Genomic DNA, 25,339 nt, shown 5'->3' with positions numbered 1-25,339 from the left:
TAGAGTTGAGGGGATATCACCTGATTCTGGCCTATTGATTAAAATGCTGTGTAACCATACTCACATGTCTAGAAGCCAGTCTCCCTCTGAGAGAGGGAAGGAGCCTGCCAAACCTTCATTAAAAGGTTCTTTCAAGCGCGCACAGGATGCATATTATCCCAAGTGCTTGAAGGTTATCCAAAAAAAGAAGAGAGATCTGTGCACTCCAAAGGGTGGCCCTTCAATTTGTTCTGTTTGAGAACCATGAAGACTCAGACTGTGATCACTGAGCATTATGCTGGGCTGTGATCATGATTCAAAACTCAAACTGTGTGTGGCCAACTCATAACCAGAAGTTCAGGTGATGTATGAATGCATCAGAACAGAAGATTGACCTATGCATGGTTCTACTGTAACCAGAAGATTGCCCGTTGTGTACCTGGATAGAATTCAACTGATATTCAGCAGCTTTCACCTGTGACCTTTTACCCCATATCCTGTGACAGCCTTCAGAGGTCTACCTGGATCTGTGTAGGAACAAAACTGCTGATTCTGCATCTGCTGGCCAGTGTGCCACCTCTTGGCCTCTCCAAGTGTGCTGAGAGGGAATTGGGAGCCACTGCCAAAGGAATGATCCTCTGCAGATGGTAGGAAAATTGTAAGACTGAACTGTGTCAAACTGAGCACAAGCATATCAGTAGCGAGTCATAATTCTGATAATGCCCATCCCATAGGACCAGTTGCCTATGCCAGAACGGAGAACTGGGTGAGATAGCAGATAAAGGCACAGTGCTACCCCATATTAGAAATCACACTGAATTGTATATAGTTGTATTAGTGTGTTGAAATCTGCTCTGGTGTGCATTAAGGTACTTTTCTTTCTGGTAAAATAAGCACTGGTGCAGTGGTTTGGGCGTTCATTTATTGGGCTGTTCTGTGACTCTTGAGCTCTGAAGTCTAGCATACCCACACTACATCACTAAGAAGCTTGTGTTGGCTTACCCTTGCTACTACTGAGAGTCAAGTGTGGAATAAGTTGTTCAAGGCCCAGTTTATAGAGCCGTACTAAGACGGATACTGGAATAAGGTTTGACAGTTGCCCACTTTACCCCAGCTCCATTCACTGCCCCTCTAGCCCTTCCTACTTCCACCGTTAGTGCAGTCCATTTTCCTTCCTGGTGGCACCCACAGCCTGCAACTACAATGCCCAAAAATGGACTGCAGCAAACAAGCAAAGTGAGCAAGCCCAACTTCCTGGAATATGGGTATGTAGAGATTTTAAGTCAAACAGCCTAATGTTAACTTAAACTTGATATAACAATTTTAACCTTCCAAAATAAACATTCAATTGGGAGCAGGTAGACAGTTTGAGTTTGGTAACTAATGAACTGTAATTTAACACCCTCTTTAATGGTAAATTTGGATTTGAAATCACAGTTCTGAAAATACCACTTTTAGAAAGTTGGCATTTTCTTGTCCCAACGTTTGGTGCCTGTATCGAAGGTCAAATGACTGGGCGTAGCTGGTAGTTGTCTTTGTGTATTATTCCCAGACACTGAGACACAGGGGGAAAAGGTGTTGGCAGGATGGGCCATCTCTGACTTGATGAGGGGGAGGAACTGTCACCTACCACACATTCACATCACAAAGGCTCTGCCCGGCACACTTATGAGGGGTTTTGACACTGGTGTTTTATGATTCCAGACAAGCCTGGGATCAGGGCGGGGAAGCAGGTAATTCCATACACCTCTCACGGTGGACACCACTAGAGCCTTCTACTACTTCACAGTGGGCACCAGGTATAAATAATGGTAAACAAACCCATCTCTTCAGCACACTTCTGGACCTGTGGAAGACTCGGAAGGACTACTATGCTGGTCTGCAAGAAAGACTGCCACTCTGGTGATCTGCTGCCCTGCTGCCTAAGTGAAAAGTACTGGGTCTGCAACTTCATCCCAGGACTACCAGAGTGATGCCCAGGGCTAGTTGGCTGGCTTCCTGACCACAACCTCAGGGACAGATAAGGCTCCAAGCACCTCAAACTCAGCACCTTCTGTCAGTCTTGACCCCAAATGGTACCACCCCAGTCCAGGAACCACGGAAGTGGAGCTGAAGGTTCTCTTCCACCACAGCTGTGGCAAGACTCGATGCAGCACAATACATCTCACAGTTTCACTTCGGAACCACCACAGCACAATGCATCATGACTCAAAGCCCAAAAAACTCCTCAGAACTGAAGCTGCACAGAGCATCTTAAATGCTGGACTTTGCGTTGCAAGCCCCTCATTGACGGTATTCTTGACAATGACATAGGACTGCAGATTACAGCCTCGCAGGTCCATGGAACCTCTGCTGTATGGCACATCTTCGAAATGGGCCTCATATTGCAGCCCGCAATCTCTTTAGAACTGCTGCTATGCAGCGCATCCTTCCCTCAGACCTTCATATCAGAATCCCCTCATCTACGGCACCTTGATGACGATACAGGATTCTGCATTGCAGCCCTTCAGCTTCTTCGGAACTGCTGGTGCACAACGCTCCTTCAGCGCAGGACTTTTCATCACAGCCTTGATGCAGGATCTCGCAATGCTCAGCGACTAAGATTAAAGGTACTTTGTTCAGTAAGTTTAACTTGGTCCCTGTATCCGGCCCATGCGCCATCGTGTCTGGCCTGAACTTGTGGCTTTCTTCCAGTCCGGCACAACCAGATAACCACAATTGGCACTTTTACTTGAAACTTTGAAATTACATATCTCCTATTGTCTTGAAGGGATTTTTGTTGTTTTGATCTCAAATAATGTATACCTCTACTTTTCTAAATTGGTGTGGGATTTTTGTATAGTGTTTCCACTTTATTACTGTTTTAAGTAGAGAATACATACTTTACACATTGCCTCTAAATTATGTGATACCACACCAGCATGGAGTACTAGGTATCAGAACCAAATGTTAATAATGATTCCGAATGAGATTTTTTGATACCACCTAACATTTCAGTAAAGTGTAAAAAGGACCAAGTTAGGTGACCACCACTTATTAAGTGCATGCTGCACATGTCCAGATGTGTGGACATGTTGACAAGAGCTGTGGCATGATGATGCACTGGAGGTGGACAGCACTGAGTAGGGCTTATGTAGGTTGAGGACAAATGTTGTATTAAAGGCACAGGACATCATAGGGACAATAATACAAGATGCAATGTTTCCAGCAGTCTTCTACCTACCATGATGGGCACTCTGTCACCTGGATGCCCCACCATACTTGCTAGCTAGCAGCCGGATATCTACCTCCAGAAGTCAATACACAATATCAGAAGCACACACTGCTGAGATGCTATGAGGTCATTCCCTAAGGATACATATTTGCAGTGCACTGGAGAGAGTCTGAACTTACGGTCACTGCACTGATGGGGTGTACAAGAACAGCAAAAGCACATAGTGAAGACAGGAGTGACCCTAGGCTGACCTCCAGGACCACTTTCATGGCAACACAATAGCATTTGTTGTGAAATAGTTCATTTAATCAGCTGCGTATGTATATAGGGGGATATTTACAATCCCCTAGGGCCACCTTGCGCCTCATTAGCGTTGTTCTTTTTTGATGTTAATGTGGCCCAACGAGGCCATAATCCTCGTGCCGTATTTACAGAGTGGCGCAATGCATGCATTACAAGGGGGCTTCCATTATCTAAAATGGGCCACTATGTCTTCTGCAGTACCAATATTTTGGTGCTACTCCTGCAGAGTACATAAATAGCATCTTGAAAAATGACACTATTGCCCATGGTGGCGGAGGGTGGTGCTAAGGGGCGCAGAGAAAGTGGTGCTGTACTCACCACTTTCCATAAATAGGCTGCATAATATTTCCTTGTATTAAGCATCTGCACTTCCTCAAGCATCTCAACCTATTTGTGACAGCCTCTATTGGCACTAAAGATACAGAATAAACACACAGGCACAGTGTTGGGAGGACATCAGGTTGCCTTTCATTCAGAAGCTAGGGAGGACCAATGGGTGGATTATGATTCTTTCCTCAGTGTTTAAAAGTGGGTCCCTGGAGACGTTCGTCCCCCAGAAGAGGGGTCTTATCACCAGAGCAGGTCCTTCTTGCAAACCTAGCTTTTATAGTAGAGGTGAAACTAAGAAGATACTGTGGGTACAGGGGACCCAACTTCATCCCCAACTACACAGTAAGAGGAAGATGTGTTACTGGTTTACATTTTGTCATAAATAAAAGTTTTGCACCATCATTAGGTCTTGCCTACAGACAGCTTTAGCTGTCTGGCAAGAACTGTAGTCACCCCAATCCACCCCCACCCACCACACACACTCTTACATACACATGCATTTACATACATATACACATATATACATACAGTTGCGGCAAGCAGAAGGTGTGGGGCAGTGCATGAGGGTAATAAAAATTAAATTAAAAATAATTTAAAAAAACACTTACCTCCATCGCCGCACCACTCTATCCGCTCTTCTGGTGCAGGCACATGCTCCCAGCCTGCCCTGCGGCCAGTCCTGACTCTGCTCAGAGTAGCGTCAGGATTGGCTGGGAGAGCCCAGCCAGAGCGCTCCCAGGCAGACTGGGAGCCTGTGCATGCTGTCTCCAGCCCGGCAACCGTGTTGCTGGGCTGGAGAGAGCCTACTACGCATGTAACACACAAGCGCTCGGAGAGGGAGTGCTGTGCACTCTTCCTCAGTGCTCGTCACAGCCTGTGGCCCACCCCTTTTACCAAAACACGATAATAAACTCAGTTTATTATTGGTTTTTGGCGAAGTTTTGCAGGTGCTGCTGCTGACGGCGGGGCAGCGACACTCCTCCACCATAATGGAGGGGCCACCCCTGTACATACATACACTGAGAGGGACTTTTTGGCAGCCACTTTCATCTCTTGGCTCCACAAGCTTTGGCATCAGCCCACTGCAATTTTTTGACCCGCACTTGAACCATGCTCTATTTGCTCAAAATTCGATGTATTGCGAAAAAATACAATATAAAGGTGAAAAGTTTTTTTTTAACAACATTATTAGACATTTTAACCTAATTTTGATTGGAATTGGTGATGGCTCCAAAACATTTTTAGCTTATTCTTCAACTGAGTCAGAGAAGTAACTAACCTTTTTGTTTTGCACTGGAGCTGGTGCACCTGGTTTCCTGTGACCTCATTCTCATATATTTTTATTTGGGATAAACTGGCCGAATGGTGCTTTAAAACTACATGAGTCTGCCAGGAATGCACAACCTGTTTATCAAAAAATGTTAATTAAAAGACAGACATGACAGTCAATCTTTAATAGCAGTTTCTTTAATTCCTCCAACTCACCTCATGTAGGGTGACCAGCCGTCCCAGCAGATTGTGACAAATTTAGCTCATGCCTCGGTTTTTAGAGACGAATAGACTGAAAACAGAGGGAGGCGGATTTTTATGTGGTCAAAGGCAGTTTGAGTTAGCAGCTCTTATCACAACGCAGTTTAATTAATACCAACGAGGCTAGGTTTAAAAGTTGTTTTTAATTTAATTCCTTAGTGCCTATTTGTCTGTAATTCTCTGATGTGCTCTGTCATTTGAGTCATTTTGTGCCCCACAGCTGATGTAAAAGTGTAGCCCTTCTTCTATGTTTGCTAAATGGCCCGGTTTTTGGATTTCACAATCTGGTCACCCTACACTCATATATGGTGTCTCACAGAAGGGCATTTGTCGGCCAAAGTAAGTACCTCGAATAACAGCAGTTCGAAAACCTTGACTTTTCTTTCAAGCACATACATATACCCCCTTGCACACACACTTTCCCACTACTACGTAAACATTGCCAACATCTGTAAATTGTAAACAATTTTCATAATTAATTTAACCTGCCAGGTGTGCGAATCTTAATTGAAACATTGCTTCTGCTCTCAAATGGATCTGTTCTTTCCTAACAGGATGAACCCAAAGGGTTAGGCTGCCTTCAACTCAGAGGCCAAGATATTGATATGCAGAGTCCCACAGGGATCTTCCCTCAGTGCCACCCTTTTCAGCATATAAATGATACCGCTCACCAACACCATCCTATAACACGACATCACCGTCATCTTCTATACCAATGACACCCAACTCATTCTCTCTCTGGCAGACAACCACTAGCAGAACCAACCTCACCATCTGCATGACCATAGTAGCAGACTGGATGCCAACCAACTGCCTGCAGCTCAACTCCGAGAAGAAGGAAGAACAGGTAACATGACCTCCCAATGGGAATCCACCTGGTGGCCCTCACAGCTAAGAATAACACCCACAGGCCACTGAAGAATTCCAGAGATCATCCTAGATGAGAAGCTCAACATGACAGCTTAAGTCAATGCACCACATCCTGCTTCCACATCCTATGCATACTACAAAAGATCTTCAATTTGTTGCCTCAGAACACCAGAAGCACTGTCACGCAAACACTCATCACCAGCAGGTCAGACTATGGCAACACTCTCTACGCCAAAATCTACAAACAACTCCTACAGAGACTCCAGACAATCCGGAACACTGCTGCAAGTCTCATATCTGACCTCCTATGCTTCACTCGCATCACACCATACCTCAAAAAGCTTCACTGGCTCCTCATTCACAAGAGCAGCTAATTCAAACTTCTCACTCACACATACAAATCCCTCCACAGCACAGTACCAGAATAACTGGACAGCCGCATATACTTTCACCAATCCACCAGGCATCGATTCTCTGCCTAACTTTCACTCGCGCACATTCCGTGCATCTGCAAAAGCAAAACTGGAGCTTGTTCGTTCTCCTACATCACACCGAAGACATAAAGTGATCTCCCACAACACATCAGAGCCTCCTCCTCACTTCTTGAGTTCCACACAAAGCTCAAGACCTGGCTCTTCGTATAAGCACCTTGGGGTCCACACACCTGCACACCTACTAAAGCACCTGCATACCCTCTTGGGTGATTAGTGGGCTATATAAATCCAAATCAGTATAACTTAATGCAACACACAGTGCTCCTCTTTATTACTGGTGTCATGTTCAGCTGCCACTCAAAGCATGAGGCGCAATGAAGAGTAGGATACAACGTTGCAGTAGACATGGGCCCTTCGTGCTGGATCTAATGCCACTCGCCCCATTCATGTTTAGATCTTACAGAAAGCCTTAAGATGTTCCTCTGCCCGGGGCGCAACTAGACCAGAACTTTGGGGAGGGTAGATTACTGTCTCAAGCAATAGAGGCAGAGCTAATAATTCAAGCAGTGGGGCGGAGTTATCATTACCATCAACACAAGAAAATGGATTGACAGATTGTGCATTTTAAAAATATTTTACAAATCCAGTTGTGTTTTTATGGATTTGATATTGTTTGAAAGCTACTGACAGAGAGCCTTGAAAGGGAGAATAAGTGAATTGACAATGAAAAAAGTAGTTTGTGCAGATTTCAACACAAAGCACATGGCATTTTAACTAGTTTTTGTAAAGATATTTCAAGGCAACAGCCTTTTTTACAATTCACTCACAGTTCCTTCTGTGGCAGGACACTGTGCTCATTAAGTATTTGTAATTGTATGTCCAGGTTGGTGCTCCTGCAGATTTTTGACCAACGATATACTTCTTGCCTTCTCATCGGGTCATTGCAACCTATGCTTGTTGAGGCGCAATGTACAGGTCTCACAGACTGGGCTTAGCAAATTAATGCCCCTGGTTGGAGTGTGTGATTGGCAATTCCCAAGTGTGATTCCTGGTGCATCTTTCCTTCCTCCTGAGATTGAATAAGTGAGTGTCCCCCAGTTGGCAATTTTAATGTGAGCCGCTCCCATTTATGCATGATTTGGTAGTTACATTGCCGACAACCCAGGTAGGAGGCAACAGAGCGCTGTATATTACCAGATTTACAATTACACAAGTACAATTCTTCTATCATTTTTAGGCACAGAGAGATCCGGTGATTTGCTCAGAATCATCACACAATGTGGAGTTGAGCACCAAGGAGAGGATTCAAACCAGGGTCCCGGGAAACAAAATTGTTTGCTCTAGCTGCTAGGCCATATCTTCTGCATATGCATTGCGTAATTGAGCTACATCCATGCAGGAAGGCCAAAAGAGCTGGCACAAAAAGGTAGTCACCTTGAAATAGCTGCAGAAAATGGTGTTCTGAGGTACACAAAATGTATATATTCCTTCAAGCTCCCAGACACGTGTTGTTTGTCTTACGAAGATGTCATTCTAAAAGAAACAGAAATAGTGCCTTCTATTTGTATACATTAAAACAACAACCATGCTTCAGTTCTGTTTCCAACCTCACAGCACATACAATGTCAATTCCACTAAAAAAAGCCGAATGCTGTCTTTATATCGTCTATGTGTGATGTTCTTTAAAAAAGGATACTTTGTTACTAATTTCTTCAAAACACCTTTGGGGAGACTGATCACATTCTCTGTAATGGTGGCTCCTAAATGTCCATATTAATTAGAGGAAAAGGTGTGATCCACATACTTGTCACTGGAACATCACATGTGCACTAAGAAGTGTATTTTCCTTGTGCAATGCTTTTGCATTGGTAACCTGCTATTCCGCGTCTGACAGGCCAGGTTTAATTTGACAGAAGAGTGAGGCTTCATATGGATTTGCTCCCAAATTGCACTAGTTTGAAAAGCCATGGCACAGCGATCCAATACCTGCAAAATGGGAGAACTTGTATTAGCACTAAGCTACCTCTTCATGGACACTATTCTGAGAAAAAAGACATAAGTATGAGCAAATTATGCAGATGTTTTACAGTACATGAAACAGATCATACATGTGGTTCCTTTAGGCAGCAAAGCTGTGACCCAGGTTACATACATTGTATGACCAGCCCTCACGTATCCAAAAACAAATTAAGGGGAGTGAATAGGTTCTGTAGAGCATAGGCTAACACTCCTCTGACACAGCACTTTACACAAACTATAGAGCCCAACTTGATTGGATCAATCTAAGAACTCTTCCGTCGACCTAAAATGAATCTTTTTGCCTTAAAAACTGTCACCCACCAGGAGTACCCCTTGGTGGCATGCTTCATCAGAGAGCTCCTCCTGTTCCATTGCAGAAGAGAGTGTGGTACAACCTCTGAGATGCACAAAATCACTTTGTTGGAAAAGGAATAAAGTAGTGAGTAGGGGTAGAGTTACTCTTTAGAAATATCTGCCAGGTTGCCCTGAGGTTTTAATATGAATAAAAGCAGGGAAAGTTAGGAAGTACCTTTACTTCCTCTTGGGTTCAACTTGTTTCTGCTACTTATGTTCCGAAATGCTTGTTCCTTTCGTGAGGACTGATTATACAACTACAATCCACACCTATTCCATAATGCTACATTGACTATATATTTGCCAGCAGAAACATTCTTGGATTTTTGGGGGATGGTCCAGTTATTCCTAGCATTTTTAGCTAACCTAACCCTCTTTATGTTACCCTGTCTTGCCCGAGGCCCTGTCCACGGGTCACTGTGGTGGGAGGAATAAATCTTTTTCCAAGTAGTGATGGGCTTAGGTTAGCATGAAAGATAGCCAACCTGAACGATTTACAGCAGAGGCTTTGTGCTGAGCATTTGAATTTGATTTTTGATTGCCTGAGTTTGACCTTTGATTCCCTGAGCAGTATGGATGCCCTCGACATCTTAGGCCATACCTTTAAAAAAATATCTCACAAAGATTGCTACCCCTAAGCCAGTTGCCCACTCTTGGCTTGAAGAGGCCTGCAGCGAGGGCAACTGTTGTTTGCGGGTGCCTTTAAGGCAATCCCACGGGTTCCGGTGGAGGTCACCACCTGTAGAGGAACATATAAGCTGGTTATCTGTAGAAAGAAGGCGGAACTCAGGGAGGATGTTTGGTGTATACTGGGCACCTCTTGCAGGACCAGAAACACCGATCTGCTCTGGCATACAGTTAACAATAACCATTTGTGAAAATCTCAATCACATTTGTGACAATTTCAGTGTCAATTCTTGGGTGGGACACTTTAAGCAGGTTTGTCATATGTCTAACTGTGTTAGTGGGGAGACTGATCTTTGTATGCCCTCCTACCCACAGGGCATTGAATTCTCGGTGGAGGAAGTGGCCAAAGCTATTCATGATAGTCCTATGTGCGAAGCTCCAAGGCTTTATGGGGTACCCATAGACATGTAAGTGAGAGGTGGATCCGTGGGCACAAGATTTTAGAAATCACACCAATTTAGCCCGTAAGGCTGGCCTGCTATATCATGGCATTTGGCCATTACTGTTCCCATCTTTAAAAATGCGAAAAAGCTCTCCCCTGCTGGCATAAGCCCATACCTCTTCTGAACTCCTCTGTGAAAATCATCGTCAGGGTTATTCTTAAAAGAATCCTGTCATGCGTCACTGATAACCATATTGTTTCTGATGTCCAATAGGGTTTCAGACACAGTTTAGGCACTCAAGAGCAGTGCCTAAACTTATATATTTTAACCAGCAAATAAACTTCGGATAAAGGGGCCCTTTTCATCTTGCATTCATGGATCTGGCTTGCACTTTTGATAGTGTGGTCAGATCCAAATTATGGTAAGTCCTTGTGTCTTTAGGGCTTGAGTCTGGTTTGGTGTCCTTTTTTCATGCTATTCATTTTGATCTCAGTGGCTCTGTTAGATATGGCCCGAATGGTAAGTGCACTGAGAGTTTTGGCCTGGGAGGAGGCGTTCAGCAGGGCCGCAGCCTTGCTCCAATTTATTTCTCCTGTACATCAATGGCTTAGAAGTGGCACTGGCTGACAAGGGTAGGGATATGCCGACGGTGAATGGTTGGTGTGCCCCTGTTCTTTTATAGGCAGATGATTTCATTTTCATGTCCCGAATACTGAATGGCATTCCGGTATTGTTAGATTCTTTTGTTGGTTTTATGGATGGTCTGGGTTTAAACACAAATCTTGCCAGAACATTTGTAATGCCTGGGACCCAAGGAAATCTGAAATACTGTTATTTTGCTCTGCAGGGAATACCCATATGAAGAATCAATGTTTTCCCATTTTTGAGTGTGACTTTTGGCACACGAAGGTCTTGGCTTCTATGTCTGCAACAGAAATGTTTCAAGTTTTGTAACTTGGCAGTTTTTTCTGTTAGTCTGGCTTAGTAAATGGGCAAAAAGCCATAACTGCTCTAGCTGAGATATATAATAGTAAATGTCTGCCCATCCTTACCTATGGCTCTGCCATGTGGGGGTAAAAGACTGTTAAACAACTACAGGAAGAGGAAAACAGAGCATGTAGGCATATCCTGGGGGTGTTGCCAAGGTCAAGAACATACGATGTTCATGAGAAACTCAGTCAACCATATTTTGCAAAATTCATGGATTGTTTTGCATATGATAAGGGCCTTCACATTCCTTGCCTTAGGTTATCAAGGATATGAGTAATAAGCTTGGTCAATACAACATTATTTGCATTCCTTGGATGGCGACATTACTGCAAGGGATAAAAGTTGAGTTACTCTACTTCCAGCGACCTCAGGAGAAGGAAAAGAGAGTTGTCCAAGCTTAGAAGACCAATAACAGAGAGTACCTGCTGGTTCAAACCACCTTTGGGCTGGAGCCTTACACAACTATGGTCCTGAAGGGTAGGGATGGGGTCCATTTAACCAGAATTATGCTGGGCCAGATTACATGTCAGCATTCCTTCCCCTTAGGCTAGTTTGAGCCAAAAGGAATTTGGTTTGCCCCTGTGATGAGCACTCATTCTAAACCTTGGCACATTTTGTGTTTTTTTGTGGGATTTACAGCAGTTACACCAGAACATTTTTAATCCCACTCTTAATGAGAACTTTACATTCTCTTCATATCCCCACCCTTTTATACTTGCAGTCACTTTCCACCCATGCATAGGCACTGTGGGCCAGATTTAAGAAGGTCTAGCGCCTCCTTGCACCACATTAGTGTACTTTTTTACGCTAATGTGGCTCAAGGAGACAAATTTTGCAAACTGTGACACATTTAATCAATAGTAATTTTGCAACCCCATGCAAATGGAAAATTTGTGATGTGTCCTGTTAATACATAGGTCACATCCAGAGTTGCATTCCGTTTTGCAAACCATCAGGACTTAAGTTCAAATGGTTATGGTATCCCAATGATGACAAAAATGGTGGCATGGCCTGAAAATCATACTTTTGAGACAGATGGAAAGATCTCCTACAAGAGGCAATAGAACCAGACTGATATTGAATGGTTGTTACTATCTAACGAACAATAATGCATTCAAGCAAAACTTTAACATAAAAGCTGACTGCCTTATTCCCTCAGACTTATTCATATATCGCTTTTATATTTTCAATTTAAAGGCTTACAATTTTCCAGTCTTGGTCAAAGTGTGTTGGTTGTTCATAACGACAAAAAATTCTGCTGACTACAGAATATCATGTGACTATTGATGCACAATGTTCTGTTGCCCAGCAGTGGCCTTGGTGTTGGGGTTGAAGAGAGGAAGGACCCCATCACAAGTTTCCTAAACTTTTCAGGTGGTAATCTGGACCCATATCCTCTGCCCTGGAGATCAACGCTGACCCCCTAAAAGCCCACTTAGAATGGGAATTATATAGAGAAATCAGGGTTACCGTGCACATTTCCGCTTGTGAACCTGGAACTGTGGTCCTTTTTCCTGAGACACATTCCTCTGGGTTTGACCCGGAGTATGTATTCCCTGAAATAAGTGCAGGATTGCTGCAGGCAATGATGCCCCAGAGTCTTAGTATAGTTCACACCAATGGGTGGTGCCCCTGTCTGCTTCCTAAAAGGCAGCGTTATAGCTCTTGCCTAGTGATCTAAGGGCTGTTCCTTCAGCGTGAATTGAGTTTTGGGGCAAGTATTTCCTATTTTACATATGCTTGTTCCAGCTTCTGACTTAGGGTGTGGAAGTGCAAATGTGCAAAGTGTGCTCTGTGCGTTAGTCCCATGAGACACGTTTGACCCTGATGACATCTCAGGAGCTACCTCATTAAAATATGTGCAGAATAGTATTAAACTGCCTTTCTAACTAGAGTGCAGGCATAATATGATGTGGATGTCACCATCTCTTATGCACATAAGGCCCATATATTCCAACATCAGCCCAGAGATGGCCTAACCATTCAGCAACACAACACAGCTATCATAAGAAAAAGGTAATCCATGGTCTCTGATAATCTGAATGTACTGTCAGGTACTTATGTTAAATCCATTGCTACAGAGAAGATATGATTTAGAAAGTAGTAGCTGTGATGGAATAACAGGTTTCTACACGTATCATACGATCTCATGCGCCATTTGCTGCCCCATCTCTGCCTCTCTCACTGCTCTACATCTGCATTTCCCTCACCACAAGACTGATATCTTCTTATCTTCTTCCTCTCAGCTCATCTCTTCCTCTAACTGCTCACCTTTATCGCTTTCTTACATCACCCGCCTGCTCTCTTCTGTCTCCCAGTCCCCTCTTAACTCCACCACTGTTTCATTCAACTCTTTCGGGTTTTCTTTCAGTATAAATTGTACCTCATTTCCTATACCTATGTCCTCTACTGCCACTCCCTCTCATTTGCTTACTGTCACCTCACACTTCTTTACAGTGACCGTTGTTTTTTAAACGCAGCACTGATGAACCGTTTCACAGTCTCACGTAATACAGGCAGTGACATGGCAGAAAAGTGTGCACTAGTGACTGTACGGTGGGGGAAGGAAGGGTGTGCGCTCACAAGCACCTTACAGGGAACATTGATCCACACACCCACTCACACATGTAATCACACATCTATCCAGCCACTTACATACCCACTCACACAGGTAATCGCACACCTACCCAGCCACTTACATACCCACTCACACAGGTAATCCCACACCTATACAGCCACTTGCATACCCACTCACACAGGTAATCGCACACCTATACAGCCACTTACATACCCACTCACACAGGTAATCGCACACCTATACAGCCTCTTACATACCCACTCACACAGGTAATCGCACACCTATACAGCCTCTTACATACCCACTCACACAGGTAATCTCACACCTATACCGCCACTTACATACCTACTCACAGATCTAGAAAATGAGTTGCATACCCATACAGGCACTAGACAGGTACTCACACAACCACACAGTCACTTATACAACTACTCACACACCCACACACAGATAGTGATAAAGTTACATAAATTGCAATAGGACATGTTTGTATTAAATACTTTTGTGTTTTTGTGTTGAATGTTTGTTTTTGGTTGGAAAAGGCTGCCGCAGGATGGAAGGCAGTTAAAATGGAGGGCAGCAAGTAAAATATAAAAGTGAATATTTGAATGGGTGGTGGAGATTTGCAGGGAGTTAAAATTAGGTACTGACTTTAAGAAAAAAAGTACTTAACTCTGCGATTGGCTTTGGAAAAATTAAAAAAAGTTATGTTGTATGTGATATGCTTGTAATTGCAAACAGTCAACCACACCTGCTATCATTGAAGTGAAGCGAGTGTACTTTTCAGAGAAACTCTTATGATCTTTTGACCTACTGCTAGGCAGGGACTGTTGGAAACATGCTTACTTTAGAAATTGAGCTAAAACAGTGTGAGGAAGAAAGGCGCAAAAGAAGACTGCTATACAGAAATTGCCCAGTAAAGAGTGTATGCTGGTAATTTGCTATATTTTACAAAGTAAAACATAAATGGAAAGCACTGAGAGTAATGCTTGTAAGGGCTGTTATGTGGATCCATGGATCTACCACGGATGACACCGGGGGCTGCAATGAGCCCTGCAACAGCTCTGCGGATACAAAACCAAATCCTACCAAATTGGGCTTCTTTGCAAAAAACATGGAAAGGGTTAAAACATTGTTACAATTTAAAAGCGGTATAGCAAAACTAAAAGATTAAATGAAATCTGTAATTTGCTAAGTACAGGGTAATGAGTGAAGGCAGAGTGGGAACAGTAGCCATTATTGGTACTATTTTTGTACCGAGAGTGGAAGATCATTGCCATTTTTCTGACTTTGATTTGCACTGTAAAGAGATATTAACCAATATTAACATAAAAGTTCCACAACAGCAAAGAGATTCTACAGGTATGTGAATTAGGTTGTGCTATTACAAAGTAAACGTATACAAAAACTATGAGTGGTCCCAGAGGTCATTGGGTATTATTTCTCGGACACCATGTGAAATAGCACAAAGTTTTGCCGCCTACTATCAAAAACTCTATGAAGAGCGGGCCAGGCCCCCAGTCGAGAGTGAGGCCCCTTTGTTGGAGGAGGTGACCCTTCCCAGAATTTCTGTGGTGGAACAGCATGACTTTGACGAGCCCATAAGCCTCAAAGAGGTTGCAGCGGCAATATCGGAGTTGGCTGCAGGCAAGACACCTGGCCCGAAGGTTTCCCTGCGGAATTTTACGTGAAGTTTCGGGACACCTTGGTCCTAGCTATGTATGTGGAGGCTAAAAAGGCAAGGGTTTTCACCCCAGGTTTAGATCAGGCTACCATAGTGGTAATTCCCAAGACTAGCCTCCCCTCATGGGAATGCTCGGCGTACCGCCCCATATCACCTCTCATTACTGAACGTAAGATTTTTTCGACGGTGTTGGCCTCCAGGTTGAAGAGGGTGTTGGCCTCGTTGATCCACCAAGACCAATGCAGCTTTATGCCTGCTAGAAAGACCCAGCACTGCATTAGGCGGTTGCACGTGGCTCTAGCCAATCGGGCCCTCCTAACCTCTCCTCTGGCGCTCGTGCTTCTGGATTTTGAAAAGGCCTTTGATATGGTAGATTGGTCCTACCTTCAGCGAGTACTTGTGAAGGCCGGGTTCGGGCCACGGTTTCATGCATTGGTGGGACTCCTCTACTCTAATCCAACGGCCCGGGTGCAAGTTAACAGGCAGTGTCAGATCAGTTTGTCACCTGCCAGGGAACCCGCCAGGGATGCCCCCAATCTCTGCTTCTGTTCAATTTGGCGATGGAATTGCTTGCGAAACTAATTTGGGAGGATCCCCTGGTCGAGGGTTGGTTGCGGCCCACCGGGAGGGAGGACCGCATCACGTTATACACAGATGATGTACTCCTGTACCTGCCCAACCCAGCTAGTGGTGGACCCAGGGTGCTGCAGCTGCTGGGGCTATTCGCGGAGGCGTCGAGCCTAATAGTTAATCCTAGTAAATCTCTATTGATTCCACTCTGACACTCCAGGGACTGCTATGACTGGCAAAGCACCATTCCAATCCGACGCAATAGCTTCCAGTACCTGGGAATACAAATAGCGTTACTACCAGAGTTGGCATGTTCTCTTAATGTTATGCCCCTAACCCGACGTGTCAGGGATGACCTCCAGAGATGGACGTCCCTTCCTCTTAGTATCCTCGGTCGGATAGCACTGTACAAAATTATGGTGCTTTCTCGGTTCTTTTACCTGCTCCAGAACTTCCCCTATCACATCCCTAGGCGTTGGTTCACTGATATGGCGGCCGAAGCGCTGCAGTTCTTGTGGCATGGCTCCCGCCCCCGACTGGCACTTCGCGTCTGTCAGGGCGATGTGTATGAGGGCGGCCTGGGGATGTCTAATCTCTACCTTTACCACCTTGCGATGCATCTGCAGGTGGTCGATGACTGGCTGGGGAGGGGGGTTTGTCAGATCCTGCCTATCAGCTGGAGCTCCTGACAATAGGCTTTCCTGGTTTGTTTGGGATGTTGTACGTTGACCCCTTGCCCTGTAGGATCCCAGAGGTGACGAGGGTGGTACTGATGGGGTGGAGAGCCAGGCAGCGGGTGTCAGGTGGTGGCGCTGTCCCACTCAACAGACTTCATTGTGGCAGGGTTTGTGGCCGGGAGAGGTCTTGGCACTTCAGGCGTTTCACAGGTGGGATGTCTGGGTGGATGCGCATATGCGGTCCTTCCAGGAACTCCAGCAGCACTTTTCACACAACAGGACTCAGTTACATAGGTATCTGCAACTCCGTCATGCACTACATGTGCACATTCAAGCAGGAACGATTCTCCATGAGTTCAGCCCAGTATATACTGCATGTTGACCACTAACACAGCACAGTCGCTTGATAAGCTTTGAGAACGATGGGAGAACGATGGGAGCAGTGGGTTGGTCCAATAGAGGATGAGGATTGGAGGGACGCTGTGACGGCCAGAGACTGTTGACCAAGACTTCCCATCTCAGGGTGGTGCAGACCTATTTTCTCCACATGGCATACCTCTCTCCTGAAAGGCTACAAAGGGTGGACCTTCGGCCCCAGGCTGATTGTCCCTGGTGTGCAGGCCCTAATGCAGACTTTTTCCATATGTTATGGACATGCCCTCATATTACTACCTATTGGCTAGCAGTGGTGGCAGATGTGTCTAGAGTCTTACAGGAAGAGATCGAACTTGCCCTGTTGCCAATCCTATTGTGGGTTTTTGAGGGGGTGGGATCAAGCAGAGCGGATCGAGCCTTTGAGGGGATGGCTTGTTTGGTGACCAAAAGGGACATTGCATCGAATTGGAAGACAGAGACAGCTCCAGCGCTGGCGAAGTGGCGCCGAGGGGTCGACTGGTGCGCCCACCAGGAAAAACATGTCTACGAAGCAAGGGGCTGCCCCTCCAAGCATGGACAAGTGTGGGGGAAATGGATGGGGTCCTGGGGGGATGGAGCCACATGTGAGTCTTTGGCATGAGAGGTCGGGTGCACGTATAGAACACCATGATGGTTATAGTCTATATGATTCTGTTACATGATTTATACCTGTGTAGTGGTCAGTCTGTGGAACGCAATTGTGACCTGTTGGGTTCTATGTTTTTCAATAAAACCAATAAAGCTTTTTTTCTAAAAATAAAAAAATAAACATCTATGAGTGCATATAAGCTAAAAGAAAATGTGTAGCTTCTAGACACTATAGTAAAAGGCAGAATAGAAGGAAGGTTAGATGAGAGCATTAAGTAAAAATATAGTAAGCAGCAAAATAGGAAGAGGAATTGCTATACTGAAAATAGAGGTATTTTATAAAGCCAGTATGAATGAATGTGTTTGAAATTAGATGTGGGTGCTTGCTTATAGCATGTAATTCAATAGTATGTAATTTGTACCCACTCACACAGTAAATCAGGCACTTACACACCAGTTACACTCCCACAAAAGCACTTATGTACCAAGCACTCATATAGCCAGACAGTGACTGACACACTAAGGGTTTCATTATGAGTGTGGAGGTCTTTTCACAAGATACCGCTGTGGCGGCCCCAAAAGACCACCATATTGGTGGCAATCCGACAACCATATTAAGAGTCACACTGTGACGTCTGCCAAAAAACACTCAAATTTCTGAACAGGACACTGGAGGATGGAAAAGAAGCGGTCCCACCACCAGCACCACCAGCTCAACAAAAATCTTCCCATTAGATTACAATCCACAATGCATGATAGCAGTTATTCCTTGACGGAAAACTAGTGGCGATGTGAACTGCAGCCGTCTCAACTCACTTCTGTCAGAACACCACACCACATTGGAAAGTTTGAATACCCCACACCTGATACACATCCACACACCAGACACACCTACTCACTGCACCATATAACACACCCCAACACAACTCATAATCCTTTGCAATCAAAACACCACATACAACCCCATACAACCATCATCCCAGAGAATTCAATATAGCAAGAATAGACACTGATTTTCACTTCACTACGCACATATCACACGCCTGCACAATATAAAAAACACACACACAATCCACAGAACCTGTCACCCACTCACATCACAGCACCTACATCTCACCATTTCCCTAACTCTGCACCCATTTACTTTGAACACAATCACACCGTCTTCACAACCACTACTATGTCCCCACACAAACACCCAGGTTTCACTGATAAGGAGTAGAGGGTCATGGTGTATGAAATTGTAAAGTCAGAGCCGTACCTATTTGGAGCAAAGGTCCAACAAACATCTATTGCCAGGAAAATGGAGTTGTGGCAAAGGATAGTTGACAGGGTCAATTCTGTAGGTAGTTATCAACGCACAAGGGTGGAATGACGTCAGGGGGAAGGTATGGTCCATGTCATCCAGGCACCAGCTAGCAGTATTGAAGATTGGCAGTGGGCCCCTACCTTCTCCCCCTACATTCACATCTTGGGAGGAGAAGGTCTTGAACATCCTGCATCCTAAGGGCCTGACAGGAATACCTGGGGGAGTGGAGTCTGGTAAGTACCAACAACATTCATGTCACACAATTGTCTTGTCATGCCTGCTCCCTCACCACCAATACCCACCCCAATTTACACACCACCCATTACAACTCTCTCCTAATCACCTAATACCCCTCCCTGGCATGTCACATGTCCAGTAAACTCAACTAGCACCGCAGCCCTTGGAAATGGCACATGAAGTACTGGCTAAATATAGCACTACAACTCCCAGAATGCAATATCCCAACATATTCAACACCAGTACACTGCACCAGATATTACTTGTCATGCATGTCAAACCAATATCCTATCTAACCCATCTTGATTGTTCTAGTGTGGAACAGTACATGGCTACAACAGCAATGCAATACTCACTTATACTAACATCCCAAGCAAAACAGAGCTATTGCTGAGTGCCCCTTTGTAATGGGCACAGATCAAAGATCCCAAGCTAGAAATATACTAACTTGGTTTGGAAAGTCAGATGGCTGAGTGGTGCACATGCAGTACATCCAGATACAAGTCAATGTTGATTGTAAACCCATATACTGTGTTCCTAGAAAGACACCAATGTGCATTGTACAGCTCCTATTTGTGCCAGCTATCATGCCAGACAGTTCCCTAGGTAACAGAGGTGAACAACCATGTCAATTATCAGACAATATCAGTTGCCATGAGCTGTACAATCACTACCAACATAGTTTACAAGCATAAAATATGGTGTATGGAACTGAAGTTACAGAGTTTAATGTTGTACCAAGTTACATAGTGCATCAGATGTCATTTTAATTGCGGTGGATCATGTTAGGGCACTGTCTGCATCTTACACAGCTACAATACCCCCATTGGACAGGACAGGATACCAGAGATTACCCCTCTGGATGAAGGCCTAGGTGAGTGCAACACCCCTGGATGTCTGGACACTGACAAAGAACCTGGCCCATCTGGGACACGTGGTCAGTCAACAACTGTCAGCCCCACCCTGCCCACATCAACTCCTCCCAGCCCTGTTGTATCTACACCACAGGAACCGTTTGTCTCCCCCAACCTGTGTCCCAAGGACTATTTCATCCATTGTGTGGATTTGTGGCTTTGACCCTGCTTCTGCAGGCAGGTCGCTCCCCGCTCCGCCATCCGCACCCCCTCCACTCCGTATATTTCCCTTTTTTTCCCCGCCGCTGCGTCCCCTGCAGCCCCTCCCACCTCCCCCCTCCTCCTCACCGTCCTGGTTTTCCTTTTTTTCCCCGCTGCTGCATCCCCTGCGGCCCCTCCCGCCTCCCCCTCCTCCTCACCGTCTTTGCTTTCCTCTTTCCCTGCCGCTGTGTCCCCTGCGGCCCCTCCCGCCTCCCCCTCCTCCTCACCGTCTTTGTTTTTCCTTTTTGCCCCGCCGCTGCGTCCCCTGCGGCCCCTCCTGCCTCCCCCTCCTCCTCACCATCCTGGTTTTCCTTTTCCCCGCCGCTGCATCCCCTGCGGCCCCTCCCGCCTCCCCTCTCCTCCTCACCGTCCTGGTTTTCCTTTTTTCCCGCCGCTGCTTCCCCTGTGGCCCCACCCCCCCAGCTCTCTCATTCGTCAAGCCCTCCCCCCTCCCAGCTGCCACTCCCACCCTCCCCTCCTCTTATTGCAGCCGCGGTGTGGCCGCGCCGCTGGCGTGCCAAAGGCGCACCAAAGGCAAGCCTGTCTGCGCCCGCCCGCGCCAAGACCGCGCCCAGCGCCAGTCCCCCTGGCCTTCTGAGACACACCTAGTTCCCCCCACCCTCCACTCTCTCAACCCAGGCCCCAGCCCCACGTGCACCCCATCTAGCCCCACACACACTCATGGCCCCTTCCCCTGCCACACCTGTCATTTCCCCTGCTCCTCATCCCTCACACCACACACCAACCATAGCGACCCCACCTTCAACAAACACAACACCCCCAACGCAAGACTCACCCGCTCTGCCCCACCAACCAACCCCGCCGCACACCAGCCCACAACTACAACACACCCCGCAACAACACCCTCACGCACCACACCAACGCCACCCACCACAACCACCTCAACTGCCTGTTCCTCAACACCCGCTCCCTTCACAAACATGCCATAGAACTCTGGGACCTCATCAAATCACACTCACCTGACATCGCCTTCCTCACGGAAACCTGGACCAACCCCTCCTCAGAACCCGACATAGCCATTGCCACCCCCAAGGGATACAAACTCCAATGCAAAGACCGCCTCACTAGGCCAGGTGGTGGCATCGCCATCCTACACAGAGACACCATCAAGGTCACCACCAGCTCCCAAGACACTTTCGACAACACAGAACACATGCACTTCCTAATCGACATTAACAGCAACTCCACCCTCAGAGGTACACTAAGCTACAGACCACCAGGACCAGGCCCGCCTTCTGCGACACCATCGCCGACAGCATCAGATCGCACACCCTCACCTCCACAGACTACATCCTCCTCAGTGATTTCAACTTTCACTTAGAAAACCTACAAGACCACAACTCTACCTCCCTCATAGACAACCTCACCAACCTCGGACTCAAACAACTGGTCACCACACCCACCCACTCAGCAGGACACACTCTTGACGCATTTTTCACCGCAAGCCAACACATAGCCTACACCCACACCACCAAACTCCTCTGGACTGACGACCACTGCGTCCACTTCTCCTTCACCAAACCCCCCACACACTACCATCACCACACCCTATCGCATGTGGGACAAGATCCCCACAGAACGACTAAACTCCCAACTGGCCCATAACCCCCCCACGCCAACGACCCCAACACAGGAGCACACAACCTCTCCAAATGGATCACCACCTGGGCAGACACACTAGCCCCCCTCAGAAAACACATCGCCACCCGCAACATCAAGAACACCCCATGGTTCACCCCTGAACTCCAAGACTCAAAGCGCAAATGCCGCCAAGCTGAGAAAATATGGCGACTAGAACCTTCCACAACCAACTTCTCCACCCTCAAAACCACCATTCGCACCCATCACCAAAACATACGCACCGCCAAAAGAGATCACTACAAGACACGACTTGACAAACACTCTCAAAACATCAAATAACTCTTCACCATCATTAATGAACTTGCCAAACCCAAAGCCAGCAACATAGACCCGCACACACACAGTCCCTATGTGACTCCCTTTCCAACCACTTCCTCCACAAAATCCTGGACATCCACAACAGCTTCATACCACACACACCCACCACACACACCCCTCACTCACCCAACCCCCACTCTTGACCCCCACCACACTCTCCACCTGGACCCCCACAACACACGAAGAAAACGAGAAAAACATGAACTCCATCCACTCCGGATCCCCCTCCGACCCCTGCCCACATCACATCTTCAACAAAGCCAGCCCAACCATCGCCCCCATACAACATAATCAACTCCTCTTTCGACTCCGCCACCTACCCTGACCCCTGCAAGCAAGCGGAAATCACTGCTCGCCTAAAGAAAACGCAAGCTGACCTGGAAATCCTCTCCAACTACCGCCCCATCTCCCTCCTCCCTTTCCCCGCAAGGTTGCAGAGAAATTAGTCAATGCCCCCCTATCCCACTTCCTCGAAGCAAACAACACTCTTGACCCCTCACAATCCGGGTTCTGCAAGAACCACAGCACGGAAACCGCCCTCATCGCATGCACTGACGACATCAGGACTAAAGTCGACAAAGGCGAGCCTGACGCACTCATCCTTCTAGACCTCTCCGCAGCCTTTGACACCGTCTGCCACCACACACTCCGCACACGCCTCCACAACATAGAAATTCTCCACAAAGCCTTAGACTGGCTCACCTCCTTCCTCACCGACCGGACCCAGAGAGTCCGCCTTTCACCCTTCCACTCCAACACTACCAAGATCACCTGCGGAGTCCCCCAAGGGTCCTCCCTCAGCCCCACACTCTTCAACATCTACATGATCCCCCTAGCCAACATCCTCCAAGCACACAGAATCACTATCCTCTCCTATGCAGATGACACCCAACTCATCCTCTCCCTCACCCGCAACCCCACCACCGCCAAAACCAACCTACACGCTGCTCTCCTCGACACCGGCAACTGGATGACCACTAACCACCTCAAGCTCAACTCAAACAAAACAGAGATCATCATCTCTGGCCCCAACAAAACCACATGGGATGACTCCTGGTGGCCCACCGCCCTTGGCCTGCACCCACCACCGCAAACCACGCACGCAACCTTGGCATCATCCTGGACCCCTCCCTCTCCATGACACAGCTAATCAATGCTCTAACCTCCTCCTGCTTCCACACACTCCGCACTCTAAAAAAATCCTTCAAATGTATTACCCCAGAAACCAGGAAGACAGACACCCATGCACTCATCAGCAGCAGACGGAACCACACTCAAACTCAAACGCAAACTCCAGAGAATCCAGAACACAGCTGCACACCTCGTCCTTGGCCTCCCCCGCCACAAACGAATCTCACCACACCTCAAATCCCTTCACTGGCTCCACATAGACAAGAGAATCACATTCAAGATCCTTATCCACGCACACAAATCCCTCCACAACACCGGCCCAACCTACCTCAATGAAAGAGTGAACTTTCACACTCCCACACGCAACCTCCGATCAGCCGACCTCGCCCTAGCCACAGTCCCCCACATCCAACGCACCACCACAGGAGGCAGGTCCTTCTCCTACCTCGCCCCCAAAACATGGAACTCCCTCCCCACCAACCTTCATGAAACCAAAGACCTCCTTCACTTCAGAAAGAACCTCAAGACATGGTTGTTCGATCAGTGGCCCTCCCTGCCCCCCTCCCTTTTACTTCCCCCCCAGCGCCTTGAGACCCTCACGGGTGAGTAGTGCCCTCTACACATTTTCTGATTGATTGATTAATTGATTGCCCTGCAGTACAGGTACCTGAGTCTCACCTTGCCACCCCTGACAATTGTGGACCTGTCGCCACTGGGAGTAGGTACACTGTGCCAGAGGCACAGGCATGTGGGGGCGGGGTGTGTGGGAGGGATGCTGTGGACCAGAGGATGGGATCTCAAGGGACACTACTGACCAGGAAACCATCTCCCAAGTCTTGGGAGCCTACCAAAGTTCCCAAGGCATGATGGGCCAAGTTATCACCATTTTGGGGGATATCCAAAAGCTGCAGAGGGATCACCACCAGGAAGTCATGCAGCATGCAGCAGCGGCAGGCACAAAATGCTCATTTGGCTTCCATTGCAGGGGTGCTGAGAGACATGAATACCACGCTGAGTAGGTTTTATACCCAACATCTGGCCCCTTCCACTAGCAATGATATACAGGCCCTTCCACATCTGTGGCTCCTAGTGGAATGGAGGCCCTGCCAGGGGAAGGACATGCCTCAGACACTCTATCCTCTGTAGCTGAAGAACCCCCCACAGAAGTGGACATCCACCCAGACATCCAGCAAGAGCAGATGCCAAGACCAAACCCACTGACAGGAAGTAAACCTCTCTTCAGCTGTTCCCCTTGTGTGCCACAGATACACCCTGTTGAATGCTCTGTAATCAATTTCCATTTTCCTATTGTGCAAAGACACTGGACTTGTGTTCCCAAATAGTGTAGCATCTACCTTGATGATTTCATCCTCCATGACAAAACCTATCACCTTCTTTATATCTGTGTTTTACGTTAATAGTCACATATGTTTTTTGTATTTCCACAATAAATGACACTTAAACACAGGTCTTGTGTATGTCTCATTTATCAACCAGGTACAATAGTTAGGCATGCATACTCCAGTCTGATCATGTCCCTTTGTATTGCACACCTATTGTTATGGACCTCATACGTGGACTCCATCAGCAGGAGACTCATTACAAAAGGATTGTAACAGGACAGATTCCAAATAGGTTGTAATCTACAACTACACACAATCAGTGATAGATATGCTATGCTAACAGCAGAAGGAGCATGACTGAAAGTAGCATCAGGATGTCTGCTAAGTTGTAAAACAATGCTAAACTTCAAGATACAGAAGTTAGGGTCATGTAACTCTACCAACAAGGCAGAAGGCACACAGATTGCTTCTTTGTATCAACTGGTAAAGCCTTATCACATACCCATACCATAGCTTCCAAATATACATATCCTGTTGTGTGACAGAGATCAGTACTGATCTAGCCATCCCTGGAAACTTTCACTTACATCGGTCACATACCTGTAGGCTTGTCACTCATC

The 25,339-nt window shown here is 46.6% G+C and overlaps 1 protein-coding gene across 1 annotated transcript in view; it reads left to right on the top strand.

Annotated features, from left to right (window-relative positions):
* LOC138249303 (vomeronasal type-2 receptor 1-like) overlaps positions 1-25,339 on the top strand; it is a 102,861-nt gene that overhangs the window by 32,799 nt on the left and 44,723 nt on the right. The window contains exon 8 of the mRNA XM_069203261.1: positions 6,102-6,203. Coding sequence (XP_069059362.1) covers positions 6,102-6,203 — 102 coding nt within the window. The remainder of the gene's footprint in view (positions 1-6,101; positions 6,204-25,339) is intronic.

Source organism: Pleurodeles waltl, chromosome 8, assembly GCF_031143425.1.
Source record: "Pleurodeles waltl isolate 20211129_DDA chromosome 8, aPleWal1.hap1.20221129, whole genome shotgun sequence".
NCBI lineage: Eukaryota > Metazoa > Chordata > Amphibia > Caudata > Salamandridae > Pleurodeles > Pleurodeles waltl.
The sequence above is the reverse complement of the archived record's forward strand: the minus strand, read 5'-3'. Positions and strand labels throughout refer to the sequence as shown.